We start from the raw sequence: 26,471 nt of genomic DNA on the forward strand, positions 1-26,471 counted from the left end.
CCACTCAACTTTGCAGAATTGTTTTAATTCAGCTTTATTTGAGGGTTTTCTAGCATGAACTGCCTTTTTAAGGTCATGCCACAACATATCAATAGGATTCAGGTCAGGGCTTTGACTAGGCCACTCCAAAGTCTTCATTTTGTTTTTCTTCAGCCATTCAGAGGTGGATTTGCTGGTGTCTTTTGGGTCATTGTCCTGCTGCAGCACCCAAGATCGCTTCAGCTTGAGTTGACGAACAGATGGCCGGACATTCTTCTTCAGGATTTTTTGGTAGACAGTAGAATTCATGGTTCCATCTATCACAGCAAGCCTTCCAGGTCCTGAAGCAGCAAAACAACCCCAGACCATCACACTACCACCACCATATTTTACTGTTGGTATGATGTTCTTTTGCTGAAATGCTGTGTTACTTCTACGACAGATTTAACAGGACACGCACCTTCCAAAAAGTTCAACTTTTGTCTCGGCGGTCCACAAGGTATTTTCCCACAAGTCTTGGCAATCATTGAGATGTTTTTTTAGCAAAATTGAGACGAGCCTTAATGTTCTTTTTGCTTAAAAGTGGTTTGCGCCTTGGATATCTGCCATACAGGCCGTTTTTGCCCAGTCTCTTTCTTATGGTGGAGTCGTGAACACTGACCTTAATTGAGGTAAGTGAGGCCTGCAGTTCTTTAGATGTTGTCCTGGGGTCTTTTGTGGCCTCTCGGATGAGTTTTCTCTGCGCTCTTGGGGTAATTTTGGTCGGCCAGCCACTCCTGGGAAGGTTCATCACTGTTCCATGTTTTTGCCATTTGTGGATAATGGCTTTCACTGTGTTTCGCTGGAGTCCCAAAGCTTTAGAAATGGCTTTATAACCTTTACCAGACTGATAGATCTCAATTACAGTACTTTTGTTCTCATTTGTTCCTGAATTTCTTTGGATCTTGGCATGATGTCTAGCTTTTGAGGTGCTTTTGGTCTACTTCTCTGATTTCTTGATTGAAACAGGTGTGGCAGTAATCAGGCCTGGGGGTGACTACAGAAATTGAACTCAGGTGTGATAAACCACAGTTAAGTTATTTTTTAACAAGGGGGGCAATCACTTTTTCACACAGGGCCATGTAGGTTTTGAGTTTTTTTTCCTCACTAAATAATAAAAACCATCATTTAAAACTGCATTTTGTGTTCAATTATGTTATCTTTGACTAATAGTTAACGGTTTTTGATGAGCAGAAACATTTAAGTGTGACAAACATGCAAAAGAATAAGAAATCAGGAAGGGGGCAAATAGTTTTTCACACCACTGTATGTCTATTATTTGGCACCGTCCACCAATTAGTCATGGCCATGTCCTCTGTTTGCTACACAATCCCCCCTTTGTTAGCACTCAGAGGGGGACCATTTCAGCTGGGATCCTGGTAATATCCCTGGTACATTTTACCTAGAAGGAGATTGCAGACACCAGGGAAAACGTTTACACTGGATATCTTGTGAACTATGGCAGCCCTGCCTACACATAACTGTAGTTGGCAGCTCCCTGCAAGTATAATCATGTGACCACAGATCCAGGAAAATGAAAGTAAGGATCTTTAGGTTAATTAGAAAAATAGTTTTTGCAATTATGTATCTTTAATGCTACAGAAAGTAAAAAAAAATATGTTTGACAAAAGAGTATTTTGTGCCTTTGTTTCTCATTTACCACACATCTCTGCATGTGCAGCCAAATGAAAATACTCTCCATGCTTGTTGCCAGGCTACCCTGTTTACTTGTTTAATGTTACATATAATACTAACCATATAGTCCTTTAATGAGTGGTTTTATCACATAAATATAGTGATTTGCCAAAAAATTATGCATTTGGCCTTTTCAATTTATTTCGGTTTAGTCAGTAGATCCTTACAGTGATCCTTCACATCAAATCTATACCATTGTATAAATATATACTGTAATAGCAATGAGTGAGTGAGAATGATCTGTATGGTATAGAATCTCCCTCTTCTGGCCACAGAAACATATTGCAAGTTACATCTGCTCAGCAAGCTATAAATATAGATACACATTCTACTTAGATTACAGAGAACAGAACAAAAAAACATAAATGTAATGTGTAATAAGTATGCAGCTTGGAATTTGCACAATCGATTACACTTCCTGTGGAATTATATTGACCCAGTTCCATACATTTTACATGAAATGGTCATGCAAGCCAGAATAAAGTGCATCTTGACCATATTTGGCTGTGACCAATCACTGGTCAGACACCAATATGATCAATGATCATATTTAAATGCAAGTCAAATATAAATGTCCATTGTTACTGCATCTCTTGTTTTCTTACCATGTTTCTGTGCTTTGTTGTCTCCTGTTACTTCTTTGCATGCCTCTCATCCTTTATGTCATCACGCACTTCACACCTTTGGTTAAGGAAATAGAAGTATTTAGCTCCCTATTTTCCTAGAATGTACCACTGGTGCATCAGTGTAGTTCAGTTTAGGCACTAGTATGCAAGTGTTGCCAGTCTCCACACAATCCAGGCAGACTGTTCTCTGTTAAGTCTGTTCCATGTTCCATCTGCTTTGTCTGGAACATGGGTTACCCTGCAATGCTGACACAGTTGCATGTCCAGTTTATTTCCTGCCTTGAATCTATGACCTGAATATTTTGATCACGCCTTGCATCTAAATAGACAGCTCCATGTTTAGCCTGCTTTAATGTCATGCCTTGAATCTTGAACCCAAATAATCCAGATTTAGTGACTTGTCCTGAACCTGTGCAGTCTTGATTTCCTGCTTGACCTCAGCAGCTGGTATAGTCAGGGTGTGAAGCCCCAATCGGTCGGAGCTCCACATTCTGGCTACCCCACCCTGCATGGGGACAAGGGGTTAAAAAGTTTCAGGAGGGGGGACCCCACATCATTTTTTTTTAAAAAATTCCCACACTCTAAACATTAAAAAAAAAAAATTGGGAAAATAGGAAAAAATGCCAGGGATCTTCATTAGAGATGTGGCGAACTGTTCGCCCGGCGAACATCTCAGGGGCTTTTACTACTTCCGGGTCGCACTGACCCGGAGTAGTACGCCTGCGCTGCCCGGCGGAGCGCGTCCTAGATCGCGCTCCTGTTGTCGGGCACTTTCTGCGCGTGTGCGGGGTGACGTCACGCACACGCGCAGAAAGTGCCCGGCAACAGGAGCGCGATCTAGGACGCGCTCCGCCGGGCAGCACATCTCTAATCTTCATGCAGCCATATTGCGGCTGTATAGCGATCCCCGGCCAAAGCGCTGCGGCTGCGTATGGACCCCCAGGAAACCCCGTCAGGAAATTTATTGCTCTTTCTTTTGATGCATGTAAAATTACACTACCGTTAGGTTTGCTACTAAAAGTGACATTTACCGCATTTAAAAGTATACTTTTTTCCTTCGAAACTTTAAAATCGATTTTCTCAAAAACTATAAGGTCTTTTTGAAAAATAGTTTTTTCCTCTTATTCCCAATGATCTCCTTAACATATCCTGCAAATTTAGGGTTTCTAGCATTTAAGGTGGATTTGCTATTAACCATTAAAGTCGGCAGGTTTTTAAATGTGTATTTTTTTTCCTTTGAAACTTTAAAATCGATTTTCTCAAAAACTATAAGGTCGATTTGAAATTTTTTTTTCCTCTTGTAGCCACTGGGGGCCCCTACAAGCTCTGGGCCCCTGGGGCAATTGCCCCCTTTGCCTCTGTAGTAGCGCCGGCCCTGCTTGAGATTCACTCCTGTGTCCTAGAATTTAATCTTTTCTATAGTTTAGATTCCTGCATCAAGGCATAAAGTACTAAGTTGTGATACTAATGCTTTAAATCCTTTTCTATACTATTATGTGCATTTTGTGAGTATTTTCACAACTTATCATTTTAAAGAACTCCCAATACTATGTGTTAACCTTTTGAACCATGGAACATGGTTTATTACATATACAGCTATTCAGTTCTTCATAATTTTCCCCTGCAGGAGTTGGCAAACTATCGCCTTGCTATGCAGAGGATGGCAGATGACATCATCACTCTACGCCGTCAGATGAGTGGACTGGAGGCAGAAAACAGTGCTCTTCGTAGTGAGCACAGTCTGCATCAGGATCTGGGGCGCAGTCTTCTCAGTGACACAGACATTGATGTTATGACCAAAGCTGAAATAGCTGATCGATTAGGTAAAGAAACAATTTTCACTTTCTGTTTACCCCCAGATAATGATTCAAAGACTATGGTGTCCACTGTACAAATTCATTAAAAACATGACTTTTCTCACCTTGGCCCTGATTCAATCTGCAGACAGAATTCACTCATAAATGTATGTACTTAACCACTTCACAACTGAGGGGTTTTACCCCTTCAGCATCCGAACAATTTTCACCTTTCAGCTCTCCTTCCATTCATTTGCCAATAATTTTATCTGTACTTATCACAATGAAATGAACTTTATCTTGTTTTTTTCGTCACTAATTAGGCTTTCTTTGGGTGGTACATTATGCCCAGAATTATTTTATTCTAAGTGTTTTTTAATGGGAAAATAAGAAGAAAATTGGAAAAAAAATCCTTATTTTTCAGTTTTCAGCCATTGTAGTTTTTAAATAAAATCCACGTAATTTATTTGCTCATTTGTACTGGTTATTACACCATTTAAATTATGCCCCTATCACAATGTCTGGCGCCAATATTTTATTTGGAAATAAAGATGCATTTTTTTCATTATGCATTAGTCCATCACTAATAACAAGCCCATCATTTATAAAGTAACAGTAATATATCCTCTTGACATACATATTAAAAAAGTTCAGTCCCTAAGAAAACTATTTATATATTTTTTTATTGTAATTTATTTTATTTTTTTTACAAAAAACAAATGTTGGTAACTATTGGTGAGTGTGGGAGGTAAGTAGTTAATTTAAAATGTAAAAATAGGCCTTTGCATTAAAAAAAGATGCTTTTAGATGTAGATTTACTATTTGGCCACAAGATGGCCTCAGTCATTTTTTTAAATGGGTCCTGTAAGCAAAATATGTACGCTTACAGGAAGTGTACTGAGGACGGGAAACTTTTCTTTATTAGAATGATTACGCAGCTTCTCATAGAAACCGCCGATCATTGCTACGGGGTCTTAGATTAATGAATGGGAATTGCTTTCCCATTCATCAATCTCCTGGTGAGCGGACGGCAACGTGAACGAGCGCCCAAGTGATTTCATTCAGCTCTAATAACACTAATAAAATGTATTCACTTTCTTATCTACTTTTCTGCATAACTTTTATATTCTTGTCTTTAGGAACAGAAATATGTTTTCGTCTGTCTCTTTTAAATATATTATTAAGTGTATGAAGAAAGGGGTTGCCAGTGGTATTCTGCTACAGCATGTGCTCCGGACAATAAGAATAGTCTATTTATCTTCCCATCATAGTGACTGTGAAACAGAAGCTAGCAAGTGAAACGTCCGAGCTTCGCAGCATGAGAGACCGGGTCCAGCAATTGCAGAATGAATTAGTTAGGGTAAGTACTGTATCTGCCAACAGTCAGTAATACTAATCATAATAAGCACAGGCATGACTGCCAAGGACCTCCCAAGTCACTCTTGCGCTAACAAAAACAGTGCAGATTGATGTAGTGATAATACCTCCTGCAGTGTTGCAAGCGGTTATAGGAAAACTCCATTTTCTATACAAAATATACAGCATGTGTTATATCTACAGCCATTTGTAATCTAATGTTGTTAAAATCACCATCCCTCCTCCACTAGCATCCAGTATGATTTTCTAAATTGGCCAGAACCTTCACAGTTTGCTTCCGTGTAATCATAGCAACAATACGTCACCAGGGCTGCATTGGTACTCATTAAATGTTTTGGGCTCAACACAACATTGCACTTTTTGGGATCACCCGTGGGAGGTAAACTTCTAGGCCTTGCACATTGGGCCTGGTACTACTGGTGTACTACTTGTGCCCCTTTTTTGGTGGCCCTGCAATACTCTATTTTGTATGTATGGTTTGTCATGATTGTCATTGACCTACTCAGAGAAGAAAAGCTCTGTTCATACAATGTGACCAGATATTTACTATCCTGATAGTTACTGAGAAGTCCTGCCTGAGAGGAGCACAAGTGATTGTAAGGTGGTGGAAGGACACAGGACACCACTGACGGAATACAGTGCATTCCCCTCCTAATGGCAAAGATGTTAATCACTCCGTAGAAAAGGACCTTGCTGACCCCACTGAACTTACCGTAATTGATGACCAGTACTTATTTGAAATCTAATTCTTATGGGGTTGGGGTGCTGAGAGTCCAACCCAAAAACTCTTGCACTTCCACTGGGATGTAAATCTTACACACCTTACTAGTAATAAAACAAACACTGTAAGTGAGTAGAAAATACAGTCTATAGCATTGTCAGATGAAGAGCTGCTTAACTAATGTTATAAAGGGGTTATTTTGTGTGGTGTCAATAGAGCAGCTGCCAAGTAATCTTATCAGCAAGCAACAGCCCTGGAATAACTGGAGCAAATGACAAGGTTTTTTGTCTGTGCTGTAGTTTGAGCTCCACAGCCGTGTTTTGTCTTCAGTAATAACCAGCTTATATACAAGCAAAAGTCAATAAGAATCTCGTTATAAATAATGCAGTGCTTTGGCTTAAAAAGGCAATGCACTCATATGGAAATCAGTGTATTGATCCATTATGAGCAAACTTTCTTATCTTAGCATCATGGAGCACTAATGTTATTTTCCAGAGAAATGACCGGGAGAAAGAGCTGCTTCTGCTACACAGAGCTCATCAACAGCAGCAGGCTGTGCTAAGCCAGTACCACCAGAGACTCGGCCGCTCAAAAGCCTTGCAGGACACTGTGAAGAAGCAGGAAAAGGTAGGGAGCCAATTCCAACATTGTAACCCTTTAAGTGTCAGTACATAACAATGCTTTAAAGCAAACCTGAGGTGAGGAATAAAAAATGTTTTATACATACCTGGGGCTTCCTCCACCCCCATTCAAGCTAATTGGTGCCTCTCCTCACCATCCTCCTCTGCTGCCTGGATTATACAGTGGGCGGGCCGGTAATCTCTCAAGTCGGGGTGTACTGGGCATACGCGGCCCAACCATGTGCACGCCCCCTATTGCGCTCCTGCTGCTGGGATAGTTCTGCACCTGCACAGTAGTACTGCACAGGCGCAGAAAGGTCCCGGCCGCAGGAGCACGATGGGGGAGCACACACGACCGGACTGCGCTTGCGCCGACTTGCAAGATTACTGGGCCGCCTATAGGACAATCCAGAGGGCAGAGGAGGATGGCGAGGGATTGATCAGCCTGAAGGGGGCTGGAGGAAGAACCAGGTATGTATAAAACTTTTTTTATTCTCATCTCAGTTACCCTTTAAAGAAAACCTGTTGCAAAAAAATTTTTTTAGATACTTACCTCAGTAGCAGGCAGCCACACTGGATGATCCGGAGGCTTCTCTGATCCTCCTCCACCCCACTGCTGCTTCTTGGGACCTTATTATTGTTTTCCAGTCCATGTCTGTATACAAGCCTCCCTGCTGGCCCGTAGCATCTGATCTCCAGAGTGCCGGGTATCTGCTGCACAGGTGCCACATCACTTACACACTCTCAGCAGATTAGCGGTGGGATCACCAGCTACACAAGAAGTCCTGCTTCCTATCTGACTACAGCAGCACCTCATGTGACCCGGCAGCACATAACAGGTCACATGAGGCACCACTGTAGCCTTGGATACAGGTTGTTGGACAGGTGGATGAAGATCTCATTGCTGGAACCCAGCACTGCTCTGCCCTCTGTTCAAGTCACAAACAGTGTGGCCCCTGCTGTGAGTGAGGCCCAAGTGGTCATGTAGATTTCCTGCTTTAGGGCGCAGGATCTTCTGCACCTACAGACTCCCAAGATATAAGTCCAGCCTTGGCTAACACACTTTCTACTTTTCTTGATACCGTGTGAAAATGCACATGTTACATAGCATGCTATGAAAATAACATGCATGTTTAACATGCGAAGTGTGCATTGTATTATGCCTACTTCGTAAAGTAATGAGTGTGGCCTCAGCCTAAAGTTCATTGAGTAGACTTCCCCAAAATGAGTTAATGTAGCTTGTTTAATTCTTTCTAAATAAACAAAAAAAGTGCTTCTGGCTTCTGAGCTATTCCCAGTGTAGGAATGTGCTAATCCTAAAGCTAAATCCCTTTCTGCGCACAGTACTGATAGAAGCATTTACTGAACCTTTTTATGCTCAGTATTCTAGAGCCTGACTTGTTCTGAGTGGTGTGCAGTAGAAGGCTGTAATGCCCTTTACCCTTACAGCCCACCTGTTTCACCAGGCATATTTCATTGGTTAACCTCTGTTCACCTGAACTTTACAAATGTCTGTTGAAGACTAATCGGTCAATATTTCTCATTTACCGTGTGGAATTATTTGTGAAGATAAAAAAGACATATAGTAGGATTATTCTCACTTCTGTCCATTTTCCCTCCTGTAAGCAGAGGCCATTTGCGTGTGATGGTAAATTTGTGTTGTCCTTGTTTTTATCTAGGTAATTGAGAAAATGGAAAAACTCCTAGACAATAAACTCAGGGATGAGAGGAGGAGTCGTACTGATGCAGGAGACAAAGGTGATATAATAGCAGGCATTTACCAATGTGCAATATTCTATAAGCTTAGCACTAAATGTTCTTCTGTTTTCACATCGCAAACTGAAACCTCCTTTTCCTAATATGCCCTCTGGTAGCTTAGCAAGCAGAGAGCCCAAATGTTGTTTATTTACTTCAAATTGGGCTTCTATAGCTGAAAATTCTTCGTAAAAGATTAGGTCATGGGAATCGGCTAAGCTAATCTTTAGGTTCTATGAGAGGAGCTGTTCTGCTGCTTGGCATCATAATGCTGCTGTTCACACTGTAGGCAAAGAAGCACAAACAGAACTGTGAGACAAAATTATAGCTTGCAGGTCTGGACAATTGTGTTGCAGGAAATAGCTGAAGAAACACCTCCTGAGCATTTACTTTAGAGGCTACCCGAGGTGGGAAAAAAGTGGAGTTGTACTTAACTGGCGCTTCTTACACCCTCCTGTAGTCTATCAGGTCCCTTGGAGTCTCCCAATCCCCTCCAGTGTACTGCTGTCTCTTCTGAAAGATCCACTAGTCGTAGTTTTTCCTTAATCATGCTTTCATGGCCGGGAGCTTTCTGTGCATCCACTGTTCATAGAAACTTAAACTTTGCATTCCCAGAACTTCTGCGACAATAGGAGTGCAGTCAAGTAGGCACGCAGCTGGGACTGTGCATGTGCAGTCATAATCTTTGGGAGGTGGACAGCGGTACAGTGGAGGGGATTGGGAGGACTCCATGGAACTTGATAGACTACGGGACCGGGTGGTTGAAAAAAGTCCTAAGTGCTGTAGGTAAAACTCCACTTTTTCAACTGCCTCAGGTTTTTTTTTTAAAGTGGCTTATTTGACATTAGCTAATCAAGGAGCTTATATGCAATACACATAGAAAAAAACCCTGGCCTTCCATGCATACTCAGTATTAGGAAAATATTTAAGCTTGGAGCTGGTCTTTTATAACCTACCAAGATTCAATATTTGGGGCTGAACAGGTATCAAGTAAAAGTAAATATCATCTACTAGGATGTTTGTTCTCCCTTGGAAACAGCAGGGGTCATACAGGGTAGCCAGTTACATTTTGGAGAACCTCAGTCACCAGGATTGTATGAAAGCAAAACTGGACAACAAACATTATTAGATCTACGGTTGACTTTGTACATGATCGCTATTTCCCTGTTTGAATTGTTTTCTTGCATGCACCACTAATTATTAATGAAATCATGTAAAATGCAGCCTTATCATTTTTTTCTAAATATACAAAAAAGTGGTTAAGGTTTTCCGGGATAGAGGGGAGGTAAAGTTAGCCGTTCGGGGGATGGTTAAGGTTAGGTATCGAAAAAGGGAAAGGTTATGTATGAGAATAGTGTTAGGTTTTGCTGTAGTAAAATATTGGTACATTTTACCGATATTTTACTAATGAAAAATACCAGTGTTGAATAGTAGAATATCAGTAAAATACCAATATTCTACTCTTGGCTCTTCCCGGGCGCCCAAATTTTATGATGCCTCTATTTCATGCACGTGGTGAACACTATGCTACTGAAAAGATTTGCATTTCATGGTGATTGTTCCTCTGTCAGGATCACCAAGAACTGGCCTAAGGGGAACCCTTCTCATTTGGGACACAGGCAAATGTGAATATCTGATGGATAATCTAATGTTTGCCATGAAACAGGTGATCGCAGACTGATCTGCCAAAAATGTACTCCCATTTAGAACCCATGTGAAGCACGGGCAACAGTTTTACATCAAATGATGAGACTGCAGATTGCTGTATCGGGCAGCTTTGTACTTGCTTCACCATCCAGTCTCTGATTATGACAATCGGAAAGCTCCTGACCTTCCCTAAAGGGGCCCATACACTCAACCGATTTCTGGCCGATCGATCGATCAAAATCGATTGATCGATTGGCCGATTGCAAATCGATTGACCAATCAGCCGATTTCTATTGACTTTTGGCAGGCTGGAAAATCTAGGTGGATCTGTTGAGATGGCTTATCATTTTACATTGGACCTAATGGAATGCAAAAAAATGCCATCAGATCGATTTTCAATAGATTTCAAACTGAAATTGTAACGACCGGTGAAGCACAGAGAGGATCTGATTACCGGTGATCTGCAGTATCACTGGGAATACAGATGTATACCAGATTATAAGTGATCTGCAGTATCACCGATAATCCGATATACCAGCTGACCTCTGTTTACCTGAGTAGAGTGTAGTGTTTGGTGTAACAGTAACACTTTGAGGACTAAGCCTCAGCGCAGTAAGGTATACTGCACGGATTCCTTCCGAAGACCTGGACTCTCCAAGACGGGAGGAGTCAGGCTGCGAGTAGGAAGGATTGTCTAAAAGTAACACTCTGGAGGAAGTGTCACTGATAGAACGGGGAACCGCCTCCAACAGTGAGGTCGGTTCTCGAGGTCGGACAAGCCAGGTCGTACACACACGGACAGATAAAGTACAATATCAAGAGGCAAAGGCGGAGTCAGGTACAGGCAGGGTTCGGCAACAGGGTATCAGAAATATCGAGGTACAAGATCAGTAGGCAGAAGCAGAGTCTAAGGACGAGCCGGGGTTCGGCAACAGGGTATCAGAAATATCGAGGTACAAGATCAGTAGGCAGAAGCAGAGTCTAAGGACGAGCCGGGGTTCGGCAACAGGGTATCAGAAATATCGAGGTACAAGATCAGTAGGCAGAAGCAGAGTCTAAGGACGAGCCGGGGTTCGGCAACAGAGTATCAGAAATATCGAGGTACAAGATCAGAGTTCAGGAGGATAGTCAGGCAGGCAAAATGTCAAAACAGATAATCACAATCAAACTAGTACTTTAAGCTATCAACAGAAACTAGCTAAGTGTAGGATTACAGCTCCAGCTGGTCCCGGCACACTTGCGGATCTGACTACGGATCTGGGTGCTCCCACGTATGTGATCGCAACGCCAGACAACCAGCCACTGAATAAGCAGCAGAATATATAGTTGCTGGACTCTGCTGCCCCGCCCGAATCATTCAGCCAATCATGAGTCCTGCAGGAATCAGCTGACCTTCCTGATCAGCTGACACTTCCTCTGCAGGTATAAAGGTCCTGAATTCAGGCCCGCGCGAGCATAGCTCTCCATCTGCCTAGGTGCACTAACAGACCCAGCCACACCAAGCACATGCTGCTGCATGCAAACAGCCGCTTTGCTGTCAGGACATGCGGCGGCTTTTCCGCGTTCCACCACACCACCAGATGCGTGCAAACCGCCGCGTAGGACGCGGAGTCAGCCGCCTAGCTCTTGGCACACGCGGCGGCTTTTCCGCGTTTCCTCACAGAAATCTATTGGAAATCTGTTCCTAGTAAAAAATGTTCCTAAACACATCAGATAGATGAAAAATCTATCTTATGATCTATCTGCTGCTAATCTAACGAGTGTATGGCCACCTTAATTCTGCCATTTGGCATCACCTTCATTCTAGGCAGGAATTGAAATTCCTATTCACAATAATAACAGTTATCCTGTCTTGCACTTTACTGGTTTACGTGATGAACAGTGCCAGTGATTGCTCCATTTCAAGGTGTTATTTTTTATCAAACGTTATTCTTTCCGAACCTTAAGTGTTTGTTCACATTATACGTGACCTGACTTGTTTTTCATAAAGTGTCTGAATCGTGATGAACAATGTCATGCATTTTCTCCTAGAAAGCTCATGTTACCATTCACAAGTGCGCTGTGATACAGTGCGGTATGATAAGCATTCCTGTCCGATACTGTGCATTGCTTCACTCAGTGTAATTGATTGGGGTCTGAAAATGCACACAAAAATGCATGCTAAAGTGAGTTGCCTTTAACTATGCATTTTGTACTGTGGGTGGTCCCTATCAGTCTGTTGTTCAAAATAATAATCATCATAATAAAAAACAGGATATGACTGTGAAAGAAGAAAAGGTGCTTTATTTTGCAAAAAAAATACTGTATTAAGCAGCAGCTATAGGTGTTCTTTCTGCTTATGCTAATCCGGAACAGGTGCCCCTCCTGCTTTCTCTTCCTGTAATTAGGCCTATGAATGCCCATAGTGACAATGATCTGATCATATGCTTGACCTGAACCCCCATGTAAAGTTCAGGCCAGAACATTTTGGAACTGGACTTTGTACACACTAGTGTAGTTTAGGTATTTATAGTGATTATCTTAACAGATAATTTTTACTGAAAATATCTGTTGCAAAGAAGTACATCAAGTGATACTAGAAATCTGGAACCAGGATGATTGTGGGAGGTATTGAGGTGCATGCACAGCCTCCTGGTGTTTATGTCAGTTCCCTTCCCTGGTATATACCGGCTCTGATCAGGATGAATTATGGATTCAATACATTTGTTGGCAAGGACTATGGCAAAAATGTTTGCATCAGAGGTTATGAGCAACATTGGCCGTTAGGAAGGGCAGAACTCAGGATCCTTACCAGGCATAAGAACAAGAGTTATCATATGGGTCATTTCAGTTTTGTTGCAAAAAAAAAAACACAACTGTACAGCTAAATCCCTGTCATTCCCTTTAAGACAATCACCTCTCTGATCAGTTATGATAGAATCGCCTCTTGGTCGAGCTCAGGCATGGGCAAACTCGGCCCTCCAGCTGTTGCGGAACTACAAGTCCCACAATGCATTTGCCTTTATGAGTCATGACTGTGGCTGTCAGACTCCTGCAATGCATCGTGGGACTTGTAGTTCCTTAACAACTGGAGGGCCAAGTTTGCCCATGCTTGGTCTAGCTGGTAACAGTAACAAGATGTATGCAGTGAATGTATATGGATACACTGCAACTCAGTGACTTAGCTAAGGAGCGGTGGGCCCAGTGCAAGTTTTAGATGGGGCCACCAAGCACTTAAATGACATGGAGCCTAAAACCATCCACGAACCTCTGTAGTATAAGAGGTGCCATCAGAGGAGGGAAACCATTTGTTAAAGGACAACTGAAGTGAGAGGGATATGGAGGCTGCCATATTTATTTCCTTTTAAAAATACCAGTTGCCTGGCCGCCCTGTTTGATCTATTTGGCTTCAGTAGTGTCTGAATAACACCGGAAACAAGCATGCAGCTAATCTAGTCAGATCTGACAAGAATGTCAGACAGATCTGATCTGCTGCATGCTTGTTCAGGGTCTATGGCTAAAAGTATTAGAGGCAGAGGATTAGCAGGGGTGCGAGGCAACCGGTATTGTTTAAAAGGAAATAAATATGGCAGCCTCCATATCCCTCTCACTTCAGTTGTCCTATCATGATATTACTATAGAATGCACATATAAAGAGTGATCATTATCAGCAAAAAAAACAGAGGGAAGCTAAAAGGATGGATGAAGGATGGTCCCTAGTGGGCCCCTCTAGTCCCGGTGCCCCTTTACAGTAACAGCCTCTACATCCCCTATTGCTGCACCACTGCTGCATCTTATACAAGTACATCTTGCTGACTAATCTCAGAGTGGAAATAAAAAAATCTTGCCTGAACTGGATTTTCTAGGGTGACAACTCATTTTCCTGAGGTAATTTGGCTCTAGAGATGTCTGCCACCTGCATCAATACACACATTTAGCCAAAACAAGCATCTATATTTATGGAAAAACATTTTTTTTTATAAGAAATATCTTTCTTACCTGCCAACTAATGTTGGGCCTGCTTCGTACACAAGCCTTTACCTTCAGGCACTCCTGAGGTCTGGCTGGGCATTCGTTTTTCAAGCGCATGAAATGCTAAAAACTGCAGCATGCTATATTTCTCATCCGGCAGTATCTGCCACAGTTATGATTTGTTAGAAATGTTTATATCAACAATATTTAGCTAGAACAGCTGTAAGATATAGGAGCTGCTATAGATGGATGAAAGGAGATATTATTGATCCCAAACCAGAAGGGAGTCCCTGGGTATCTTGAGAGATTGCAGTCATAAGGGGTAATACAAATGAATGAGAACATGGAAAGTGACAGCTGGAAGTGACCGCATTAAGAAGCATGTGGCTGCAATGAATACATCATTGTAAATTCACATCTGACACGTGAAAGATTTCTCATCCTGCACATTTCATTCACTTCCTCATTGAACACCGCTGACTACTTAACCTAGACAGCTCACCATACATCTTATAATGTCATCTGTGATGCATTATAGACCAAAAGAAAAAAAATCACTAACAATAGCAACAAATAAAGCAAACATGTCACTGCTTAGATGGGTTAATGCAGGTGGCCAGCAGTAACATTAGCATGCTAGGCAATATTGCTTGCTCAGTTTATTCAGAAATATCAGTAGCATGTAAAGCTTCTGTTACAATCCATCTCTGGCCACAACGTTCTTCCTAGTCGTGTGTAGGCCCCCAGTGGTAGAACTTGGTATCATCAGTGTATAAGCCCTCTGTTACCTGATGCTGAATCATTCACAAGCACAGCACTTGGCTAGTAGGACTCCTTTCTTTCACATACAGGTGCTATGATCCCAAAAAGAACTGGGCTGTATGCAGGACAAAGATGACTGCAGTACATCGGCTGGAGACATGTATATCACTTCATCCTAAGAGCTCTGTCCTGTATATGCGCCAATCAGAGGCGGCCTTAGAGTATGCGGGGGCCTGGGGCGAGTGTCACACGCGGGGCCTAGAGCCATAAGTGCTAGTATAGTGCCCAGTATACAGCTAGTATAGTGCCCCAGTATATAGCTAGTATAGAGCCCAGTATATAGCTAGCATAGTGCCCAGTATATAGCTAGCATAGTGCCCAGTATATAGCGAGCATAGTGCCCAGTATATAGCTAGCACAGTGCCCAGTATATAGCGAGTATAATGTCCAGTATATAGCGAGTATAGTGCCCAGTATATAGCGAGTATAGTGCCCAGTATATAGCTAGCATAGTGCCCAGTATATAGCTAGCATAGTGCCCAGTATATAGCGAGTATAGTGCCCAGTATATAGCTAGCATAGTGCCCAGTATATAGCTAGTGTAGTGCCCAGTATATAGCTAGTATAGAGCCCAGTATATAGCTAGCATAGTACGCCCAGTATATAGCTAGCATAGTGCCCAGTATATAGCTAGCATAGTGCCCAGTATATAGCTAGCATAGTGCCCAGTATATAGCTAGCATAGTGCCCAGTATATAGCTAGCATAGTGCCCAGTATAGAGCGCGTATAGAGCCCAGTATATAGCTAGCATAGTACGCCCAGTATATAGCTAGCATAGTGCCCAGTATATAGCTAGCATAGTGCCCAGTATATAGCTAGCATAGTGCCCAGTATATAGTTAGTATAGTGCCCAGTATATAGCGAGTATAGTGCCCAGTATATAGCTAGTATAGTGCCCAGTATATAGCAAGTATAGTGCCCAGTATATAGCGAGTATAGTGCCCAGTATATAGCTAGCATAGTGCCTAGTATGTAGCTAGTATTATGCCCAGTATGTAGCTAGTATACAATAATTATGCTCCACCAGCCCCAGTGTCCCGCCCAAATTTACTAATTAGCTAGCGGCCCCACAAATAATCCTCCTACTTAGTACCGGAGTCGGACCGGTATCTGCTCTGCCTGGCCTCCGTCCGGGGCCGGTGGCTGCTGCTGCAGACAGTGGCTCCTGCTCGCTCAGTCCTGGTTGGATCTTCAGGTCGGGCTGCCGCAGGGAGCGCTCTCTCTGCGCATGTATATGACGTCATTCGTGACTTCACCGCAGAGCGCACCCAGCAGCCGGGCAGCAGAGGAGGGAAAGGATGCCGATGCGCTCCACACATACAGGAAGCGCATCGGGTCAGTGAGCGATCGGAGGCAGTGGCCGCCCGCGCAGCAGACAGTGAGTATTAAATTAGGCCGGCTCCGAGTGGCGGTGCGCGGGGCCTCTTCAAGCGCGGGGCCTGGGGCGATTGCCCCACTTGCCCCCCCCCCCCCCCCCCAAAGGCCGGCTCTGGCGCCAATGGTGACTGTAGCAGATTGGCTGGGGATGTTTAGCCAGTAAATTACTGTTCTCTTCTCTTAGTGAAGCTAATAATATGCTGCCACACTCACAGTGAAAGTGAAAAACATGTAAGATGTAAATTGTCAGTGAGTGAGTGAGAACCTGAATGTAAACCACTTACACAGCCCTGCATGTTAGCAGAAATAACCCTGGTGGATAGTAACAGAAGGAAAATCATTTTTATAGAGATTATGAATACTGCCATGGTGGATATAATTAGTGAACAAAAGATAGAATAGATTGATTCATACTGGAACTTGAGTAATGCAGCGTGAAAACAGGATGCAACTTCCAGTCCGATCGATGGGAATCGGATGATTATTTCAAACCTGACCTATGTATCTAGGTTTTTTCTAATCAATAAAAGGATTGATTTTGCGAAGTTGTCATCGGAAAATCGATCCCTTTATTGAATGGGAGCAGTTTGGACATGTACAGACAAAACAACTTCACCATCAGATTACCCATCGGTCGGGTGGGACATTGCATCATGTGTTCCCAGCATTATGCTTTCAGAATACAACACTGAGGCAGACATAGGAGTATTGCGTTAGAGCAAGTGTGACAACAACTCACTCTACATTAGGACTCGGAGCTGGACAGGCAGCAGAGCGGGTGGCGGTGGGAAGAAGAGGAGACCAGACACGGCGAGAGCAGATAGATGTATTTAAACAGAGAAGTGTAGTGGACCCCTATAGCCTGGAGGGAGGGGGTGTGGCTGTCTGTTAGCTGCCGAGGGCCCTGTGAAGGTTGTGTTTGCTGGGGGGCCTGGAAGAGTATAGCTATCCCCCCCCCCCTCCTGCTTTCACGCATCAGTGGTGTCTAAGTCCCATAGCTGAAACAAGCATGCAGCTAATCCAGTCACACTTCAGAGAGAACATTTGATCTGCTTGCTTGTTCGGGATCTATGGCTAAAGGTATTAGAAGCACATGATGAGCAGGACAGATAGGCAATCAGGGGACAGATCAGGGGCATCACGTGATTCAGAAAGCAAAATCTTGGGGGTGGCATTTAGACAAACAGTTTGGACAACCTGGCGCCTGCCTCTTCTCCGCTCTCCTGCCCGCCATCATGGCACAAATACTACCCTCCTCATCCACTCACCCCGAATCCCCGTCTTTATTCCACTGGTGGCACCTGCCACCGTTCCCTATAACATCATAAGCAGGTGAGGTGTCGATATATGCCTCTTTTCAAGGTATGCTACGGTAAAACCGCATCACCAGCGAGAGATTACCATGGCCAGTAAGAGGGGAATCTTTTGCATGCGCCAGTGACATCTGATAAGTCACTGCTACTGATCAAGTGCAGTGACTGGCGCGATGACAGTGCCGTGGTCCCGTCCACGAGACCATCTGCACTAATTAGTGTTTAGGGGGCTGGGAGGGGGCAACGCATCCTCTGAAGTTTGCTTCAGACAACATAAAGTCTAGGACTGGCCCTGCAGTTAATATTGTTTAATAGGAAATGCATAGGTCATCCTCCATATCCCTCCATGTTGTTAGAAGAAATAAGGCAAAATAACTTTTCATGTGGTCAGGCTGAATTATTATTGATAGAGATACTTTTCATTGCATCCTGAAATTCTGAGCCTCAGACTGGTGTATGGGTGTCCTCTGTGCTTGGGCCTGACTTCAGTTGCTGCCTTTGCTCCTTTAGAAGAAATCAGGTCAGAGCAATGCATTTCTAATGATCTCTTACCCAATTTTCTCCCTCTCTTATATGTTGTGCCTGTAATAAATCCTTTGAGCAGCCTAGAATTTAGAGTTTTTCATCTTAATTATATTCTATTTACCTTATGCAGTGGAGGAGGGAAGCAGAGACAGAAGATTCTTGGAAACAGTCCATAAACATTTCACATTCACTTATTGTTTTCTGCTTATAATGCTTTCAGGGACTCGAGTAGAGGCTCTTCAGGGAGAGATTCATGCTGCATTACTTGCTGAAAACTCACGTTTAAGGGAAGAACTGGAAAAATCTCAAACATCAACAACAGTATTGACTCAGATCCAACCTGTGAGTAGAGTATGTGAACCTGGTTATGTCTCTCGGTAACAAGGAATAATGTAAACATTATGTTAACAAAATAAATAGGTATCTTTTGTAAACAAATAGGTATCTTTTGTAAACTTGTCAAATTATGAAAATTTGAACATATGAAACTTTTAAACGCAAATGTATTACAAAGATAGCAGAATACTATGCCCACTGGACTATAGGTTGTACTGGGATCTTGTATACATTTAAGGCCCTTTCACACCGAATCATTTGCGTTATGGTAACATCGCAAAGCAACAAAGCAAAAAAGAGGAATTGGGGCTGTTTAATTAACTGGATATAGGTTTACTTTAAACAGCTAAAGGATAATTAACCAGAACAGATATCAAGAGCAATGGTTTTGTACTATGTTTCCTCCTTAAAACAAAGTACAACTACTTTTTCTTCAAAATGAATCAATGGAAAGTTACCATTTCCTAGTATAAGGGTCCTTTTACATTTAATGTGTTGGTATGGGTTAGTGTACATTAGTATGTGTTAGTACCCATTGGTACGTGTTTTTTCCATAGCAGTGAATTGTGAAAAAGCTTTCAGTTAAAATGCGTATAGTGGGAACTGAGCCATAGGAAAACATGGGCATTACTTTGAAAATCAGTTATAACTGAGAGCAACTGATTAAGTGTAAATGGGATACACACTGCTGCGCTTGCGCTACTTTTTTAAAAATCGCATGTGATTTTTAAATCGCAAAGCCTTCATGAAAATAGAAAAATCGCATCGCACCAGTGTGTACAGGTCTTCATGATTTCATGATTTCTCAAAAGACCTTGCGATTAAAAAATGCATGCGATTTTAAAAGCACAGCGCAAGCGCAGCAGTGTGTACAGGCCCTAAGTGTATAGTTAGCATGCGCCCTCCCCTTCCCTCTTGACCATAATTCTCACTGGTTTGCTTTAAATTCTTGGTGTTGGGATACCTTCCTTTATCTATCTGACCCTCACAACTCACTACATGTTGCTTGTCTTCAACTTAATTATTGAGATGGGTGAATACTGGTCTCTTCATCAACTGGAGTGAGTAGGCCTAGATGACCCAAATGTATCTGCCTCACCACTACCATGCACACTCTGATGGTTACGGCATCCCCAAATGTTATTACTCAGACAATGTTGCTCCTCTACTTCCTCTAATGCAATCTAAACTCACAGCTTGGACCAAATTATCACTATCTGTGATGTGGCAAGTTAATGTGCTGGAAATGGTTCTATTACCTAAAATCCTTTGGGCTCGATCCAATTCACTTTTTCACCTAAGTTTTCTCCTTGGAGATATTTCACATCTTATCAATACAATGCCTTACAAGCCACCAGTCCAGCAAGCCAGAAAATAGTCAGAATAATTTTGCCAGTACTTACACCTACTTGTTAGTACTTTTCAGTTGCAGAGTGCTGAAACATTATTTTAAACAGAAGATGAAAATTATCTCCTAGGAGAAAACTCAGGAGAAAAGCTGAATTATGTCTTGGAATTATATATTGTCCACAACTCCCGTGTATTTCCCCATGTGTTTCTTTAAAAATAAAGGCATTATTGTATGGCATAAATCCAGGACTATGCTTAGATACCAAATACTACAATGTCCCATGAAAATTATTATTTATTATTATTGATTTATAAAGTGCCAACATATTCTGTGGTGCTGTACAAAGTAAGAAACAAACATGGGGTACATAATACAGACAATGGAGTACACCGCATATAGTTGCAGAATGCTGAAACGTTGCTTTAAACACATGATGATCTCCTTGGAGAAAATTTAAGAGAGAAAGTAAATTGTATCAGTGATTAAATATTGCCCACAACTACCCTTTGTATATCACAACGTCTTTCTTTGTAAAAAAACAAACATGGTGTGCATAATAATACAGACAATGGTGTACACCAATATAAACATATAGGATTATGTTTGTATTTTATTGCCACATTTCTATGCGTAATACTAAGTAATGTGTCTACCTGGTTCTTTTATGACTATAACTGTGATCGACTATTTATTCACTTTCCTATGTGAATTGTGTGGAACTTAATATGCCCCACTTCCTCTTTGATTGTTCTATTGATATGCATTTATTTTATCAATAAAATAACCTTTGGTCAATTAAAAATAAAATTCTTAGGGTTGTTAGTCAAGTGTAAAATACCAAGACCAGAAATGAAATAAATCTTCTGAACAAGACTACAGACACGAATGAAACCGTGACAGGAATTCTTTTTTTTTCTTTCAGGTTCATGACCCATTCACAGACAGTGAAAAGTTTTCTCTTCTTAGCAAATTAGAAAAGTCTCAAGCAAGAGTTCAGAGTCTGGAGAAAGAGGTGAGAGTCCACTCTATGGAACTGATTTACTTCGCTATTCTGGGGTTGGAGATCATTGGGGATCATACGTTATCTGGGATTCTGGATCACATATATTTCACAACAGCCCAGGAAGCCAGTTACAGATGTATAGCAGCACGGTGTGGCAAGCAGTTGATTACTTCCTTATCAGAAGTCAATCTGGTAGTAGTGATCGGTGATGTACCATATTGCTCCACTTAATCTCAATCAAAAATTCATCACCATTCCTAAATACCATTTTGATCAATAACCTGTCCATGATTGAACAGAAGTTTGCCAGTTGAATGTGTTGGGCTCAAGAGATCACTGGCAGATCTGAGGAAAGTGATTTAATAGACAGCAGAATCAACCTTTATTTGTGAACCTCTGTGCTGCAATGATTCTGATAATTTGATTGTGTGTTCTTCTGTCACTCTATTACCTGTCCTACTGGCAGCTGGAAGAGGCAGCTCGCCGATGGGGCCGTGAAAAGCAGCAACTCCAGACACAGATCTCCGAGCAGCAGATGGGGTTCAGCCGGACGCAGACTACTATCCTGCATCATTTTCCTGTTGTAAGGAATTACAGTAAACATTATTATTTCTTAATTCATTTTCTGCTTTTTTCACTGATCTTCTGCTTTTTCACTGAAGATAGGGCCTGATTTACCCTGAACTGAAGAATATTGGGAACATGCACACATCTTCAGGTAGAACAGGCTTACACAAAAATAATAATAAAAATAAATTTAAAAAGCAATAGCAAATCACTAATTGACAGCTTGCTATGGACCAAAGGGTCTGATGCATGAAAGGTTAGTAATTTAACCTCCTTGCCGGTTATCCCGAGCTCAGCTCGGGGTAACCTGCGTAGAAGGATTTCTCAGGCCCTGCTGGGCCGATTTGCATAATTTTTTTTCCCTACACGCAGCTAGCACTTTGCTAGCTGCATGTGGTACACGATCGCCGCCGCCACCCGCCGATTCGTCGCTACCCGCCGAGCCAAGCGGCCCCCCCCCTCGTCCCAGACCCCTGCGCAGCCTGGCCAATCAGTGCCAGGCAGCGCTGAGGGGTGGATCGGGATTCCCTGTGACGTCCCGACGTCCATGACGTCAGTGACGTCATCCCGCCCCGTCGCCATGGTGACCGGGGAAGCCCTGCAGGAAATCCCGTTCTGAACGGGATTTCCTGCTTACTCTGATCGCCGGAGGCGATCGGAGTGGGTGGGGGGATGCCGCCGCTCAGCGGGTATCATGTAGCGAGCCCTGGGCTCGCTACATGATTTAAAAAAAATAAAATAAAAAAAAAAGTTCTGCGCTGCCTCCTTGCCGGCGTGAATTGAACCAGCAAGGAGGTTAATTTTGTTGGTCCTAACACCAGGAGAGCAGCAGTCAGTACTCTATTAGTACTATAGTAATGTGCGTGGTGCTAATAGAGTAATGGGCAGTGCTCCCATGGCATTCATTTTTAATGCTTTAGACCAGTGGCCCTCAAACTACGGCTCGCGGGCTGAATAAAGCCAGCTGAGGCTTTTTCACTGGCCCCCCCCCCAAACACTATTACTTATACTGTAGATGCAGCTCACTGCACTTTTCAATATCGACAGCCTGCATATAGAATAGCAGTGCTGGCACCACCCATCCACATACTGTAGAAGCCAGTGAGCAGTCATTTGCTGGCTTCCAATCCAATTCTGCATCAGGTGACACTGCTGCCCAGCAGGTTGTCACCTGGGTATGCTTCTCTATCTGGTGCAGGATGTTCTTCGGGCGCCGCATGACTGAATGGCTGCTGCTGGGAGTTCTCCTCCGGGCTTGATTGAGGGGAATCAATGCCTAGATTCAATGTAATGTTTTCAACATCATTGTATGTATGTTCCGGCCCCCCAGCAGTCTGAAGTATGTTGACCCGGCCCTTGACTGAAAAAGTTTGGGGACCCCTGCTTTAGTCTATAGATAGACATTTAATGACAATACCAATTTCATGCTAGATACACACGATACAATTTTCTGGCAGATTTACCTGCCAGATGGATTTTTTCCAATATGTCCAGTCTGAATTGTGATCGATTTTCTGATCAATTTTCTGATCGATTTTCCGTTCACTTCTATGGAAATTGATCGGAAAATGGATCAGAATTCAGATCAGACATGTTGGAAAAAATTGATCTGGCAGGTAAATCTGCCAGAAAATTGTATCTGTGTACCTAGCATAAGGCCAATCATATATATATATATTTTTTTATACTGATCAGAACTAACCTCATAGTATGTCCCTAAAGGATTTCACAATGTAATGTAGTGACCACCTGGAGGATGCCAATTAGCACACCAATACGTTTTTGGCATGTGCCAGGAGAAAAACCACACAAACATGGGAAAGCCATTCAGTCTCCATCCATGCAGACTACATCTTGCCTGGGAAATGGACTTGTTATTCTAGTGTTTACAGCCACTGTGCTGCTCATTTATGTTCTCAAATGTTCTTTAGCTTAGGATAACCATAGTAAATCAGAACCAGGGTATCCTCTATTTAAACATATTTCCTAATGCCTCCATGGCAGCACCTACGGGTAGTTGCTCCGCCCACTCACCCCTTATAGGACCAGTAATTAGATAAATTAAAGCCACCCACTTTGCCTACCTGTCTGTTTTTTTCGTCCCCACTTCGGACAACAGTAACAAAGGTGCATCCTGCCGGCCGTCTATTGATGGTTTTTCTTCCCAGGTTCAGCCTCTCCTGGTGAGCTCTGTGTGTTCCAGTGGTTCACCTGTAGCAGACCCCCATTCTGCTTGGTCTTAGGGGGTCACTTGCATGGCTGCTGATGGGGCTGTCAGGTAAAAGCTAATAGCTTTTCTTTCTTGCAGCATGCTAAACTAGATGTACGCGGATAGGACTAATAGTCCATAGCGGGCGGGTCACAGGAACGCTGGCTGCGTTCCACGCGCTCTCTTCCTCCTCCAATCCCCTTCCGGCTTACAGTGGCCCCGATGTGCTCCACCACCAGCCACTTCCGCAACGTCACTTCCGCCGGCAACGCGATAGGCGCGAGGTGACTGGGAATGCCCAAGGGGAGGTACCTGGCCCATATACGGAAGCAAACTCCGGCTTCCGCGTCCTCAAGCGTGGAGTTGGCTGTGCAGGACGCGGCGAGCGAGCACAGGAGTTACGTGTTAAGGTAGGAATCTTTTTAACAGACGTGGTACAAAAGGGTGGCGGGGGGAAAAACCCTCTACTTAGGTATTTAGCCATAGCTATTGTTATATTTTTTCTTTTGACCTACGCACAGATGGAGGAGGAAAGAGAGGAAGCTACCTCACAAGGTGAGGAGGCGGAGGATCAAGACGCACAGTTAAAAGACCAGCAATATGTAGAAAGGTAAGGGTGCACTAGGTAAGTATTTAGTATAGGTCTAGAAAAGAGTGCAGAAGCTAAAGGACATTTTCTTGTCCCCTGACAGCCCCAGAAGACAGAATAAAGAGGCAGACTATCAGGACTACTACAGAAAGCCTCGATCGCCTGAAAGATCACGTTCATATTACTATGAGTATAGATCAAGAAGCAGATCGCCACGGGATTATGAACGTTATCGATATCACCATCATAGATCTTCAAAGCACTGCTGGGCATGTGGAAGGACCGCCCTGCCGGGGAAACTTGTATGTCATAGATGCTTTTCACAGATGTCAGCAGAACAGCAGCAGCCGATAGAAGTATCAGAACTGATTAAAAAGGCAATCCAAGATTCCATGGCAAGCTATGTGGCTAGTATGCCTCACACATCCCAGACAGAGCAGACCCCGTCACAACAGGAACTTGAAGAAGAAGAGGAAGGACTGACAGGCTTTGACTTCGCACTAGTAGAACCTTACATTAAGGCAGTAAGACAGGCCATAGAATGGGAAGAGGAAGAAGAAAACCCGGAGGCCAAGCAGAAAAAAACGTATTATAAACATTTAAAAAAGAGTAGCACATTCTTCCCTTTTATGGAGGAGATCGGAGATATCATCCAGGAAGAATGGAGCAAGGTGGATAGGAAACTCAATATGAGCAACCGTCTGAATAAATTATACCCATTACCGGGAGAGAAAGTTAAAAACTTGGAGGAAGTCCCGACAGTAGATGCCTCAGTCATGAGACTGGCTAAACACGTCACGCTGCCAACTGAGGACGCAGTTTCCTTTAGGGACCCTAATGACAGAAAGATGGATAGCGACCTAAAAAAAAGTTTACGCAGTTACAGGAGGAGCCTTAAAACCGGCGATAGCGTTAACGTCAGTAAGCAGAGCAGTAAAGGCTTGGACAAAAAACCTACAGATGGCCATAGCAGCGGATACGGACAAGAAAACACTAATAAGGTCACTTCAAGAATTCAATCTAACAGCCGATTTTATAGGTGAGGCCGCCATTGATATAGTAAGAAGTTCATCAAGAACAATGATGTATGCAGTCACAGCACGCAGAGCTAGAGTTGAGCCGAAATTTTCGTAATTTCGCATTACTAAAATTACGCATGCGAAATTTGCGATTACGATGCGAAATTACGGTAGCGTAATTGCCATTAACATCATAATTCAAAATACCGTAAGCGTAATTTACAACGCGTAATTTCGCGTTTCGTTCATGCCTGTAATTTCGCATTAAACGCTACCGTAATTTCGCGTTAAACCGTAACGCTCCGTATAATATAAAAAAGCCGCCGACTTTAAGGGTTAATAGCAAAGCCCCCTTAAATGCTAAGAGCCTCAAATTTGGAGAATATATTAAGGAGATCAGGAGGAATAAGAGGAAAAAATTTTTTTTCAAAAAGACCTTATAGTTTTTGAGAAAATCGATGTTAAAGTTTCAAAGGAAAAATGTAAACATTTAAAAACCCGCCGACTTTAACGGTTAATAGCAAAGCCTGCTTAAAGTTTAGAAACACCAAATTCCCAGGGTATATTAAGGGGATCAGTGGCAATAAGAGGAAAAAATTTTTTTTCAAAAAGACCTTATAGTTTTTGAGAAAATCGATTTTTAAGTTTCAAGGGCGAAAATGTCTTTTAAATGCGGAAAATGTCAGTTTTTTTTGCACAGGTAACAATAGTGTATTATTTTCATAGATTCCCCCAAGTGGGAAGAGTTTTACTTACTTCGTTCTGAGTGTAGGAAATATAAAAAAAAAACGACGTGGGGTCCCCCCTCCCAGACCTCTTTAACCCCTTGTCCCCCATGCAGGCTGGGATAGCCAGAATGCGGAGCACCGGCCGCGTGGGGCTCCGCACCCTGGCTATACCAGCCCGCATGGTCCATGGATTGGGGGGTCTCGGAAGGGGAGGGGGAGCCAAGCTTTCCCCTCCCCCTCCGAGCCCTTGTCCAATCCAAGGACAAGGGGCTCTTCTCCACCTCCGATGGGCGGTGGAGGTGGAGGCCGCTATTTCCTGGGGGGGAGGTTCATGGTGGAATCTGGGAGTCCCCTTTAAAAAGGATTCCCCCAGATGCCCACCCCCCCTCCCAGGAGAAATGAGTATAGAGGTACTTGTACCCCTT

General features: G+C 42.9%; 1 protein-coding gene across 5 annotated transcripts in view; it reads left to right on the plus strand.

The window, feature by feature from the left end:
• The window catches only part of CCDC33 (coiled-coil domain containing 33), a 153,601-nt gene that overhangs the window by 114,823 nt on the left and 12,307 nt on the right, over positions 1–26,471 (plus strand). For 3 of the 5 annotated variants that reach the window (XM_068272575.1, XM_068272578.1, XM_068272577.1), the window contains 7 exons: positions 3,967–4,162; positions 5,407–5,495; positions 6,729–6,860; positions 8,533–8,611; positions 18,465–18,586; positions 20,854–20,943; positions 21,401–21,517. In XM_068272575.1, coding sequence (XP_068128676.1) covers positions 3,967–4,162; positions 5,407–5,495; positions 6,729–6,860; positions 8,533–8,611; positions 18,465–18,586; positions 20,854–20,943; positions 21,401–21,517 — 825 coding nt within the window. Of the gene's footprint in view, positions 1–3,966; positions 4,163–5,406; positions 5,496–6,728; positions 6,861–8,532; positions 8,612–18,464; positions 18,587–20,853; positions 20,944–21,400; positions 21,518–21,596; positions 21,653–24,231; positions 24,321–24,402; positions 24,475–26,471 lie in introns of those variants that run through there. The other 2 variants (XR_011029964.1, XM_068272576.1) reach the window with 2 other exon arrangements.

The sequence above is a fragment of the Hyperolius riggenbachi genome, chromosome 3 (assembly GCF_040937935.1).
Source record: "Hyperolius riggenbachi isolate aHypRig1 chromosome 3, aHypRig1.pri, whole genome shotgun sequence".
NCBI lineage: Eukaryota > Metazoa > Chordata > Amphibia > Anura > Hyperoliidae > Hyperolius > Hyperolius riggenbachi.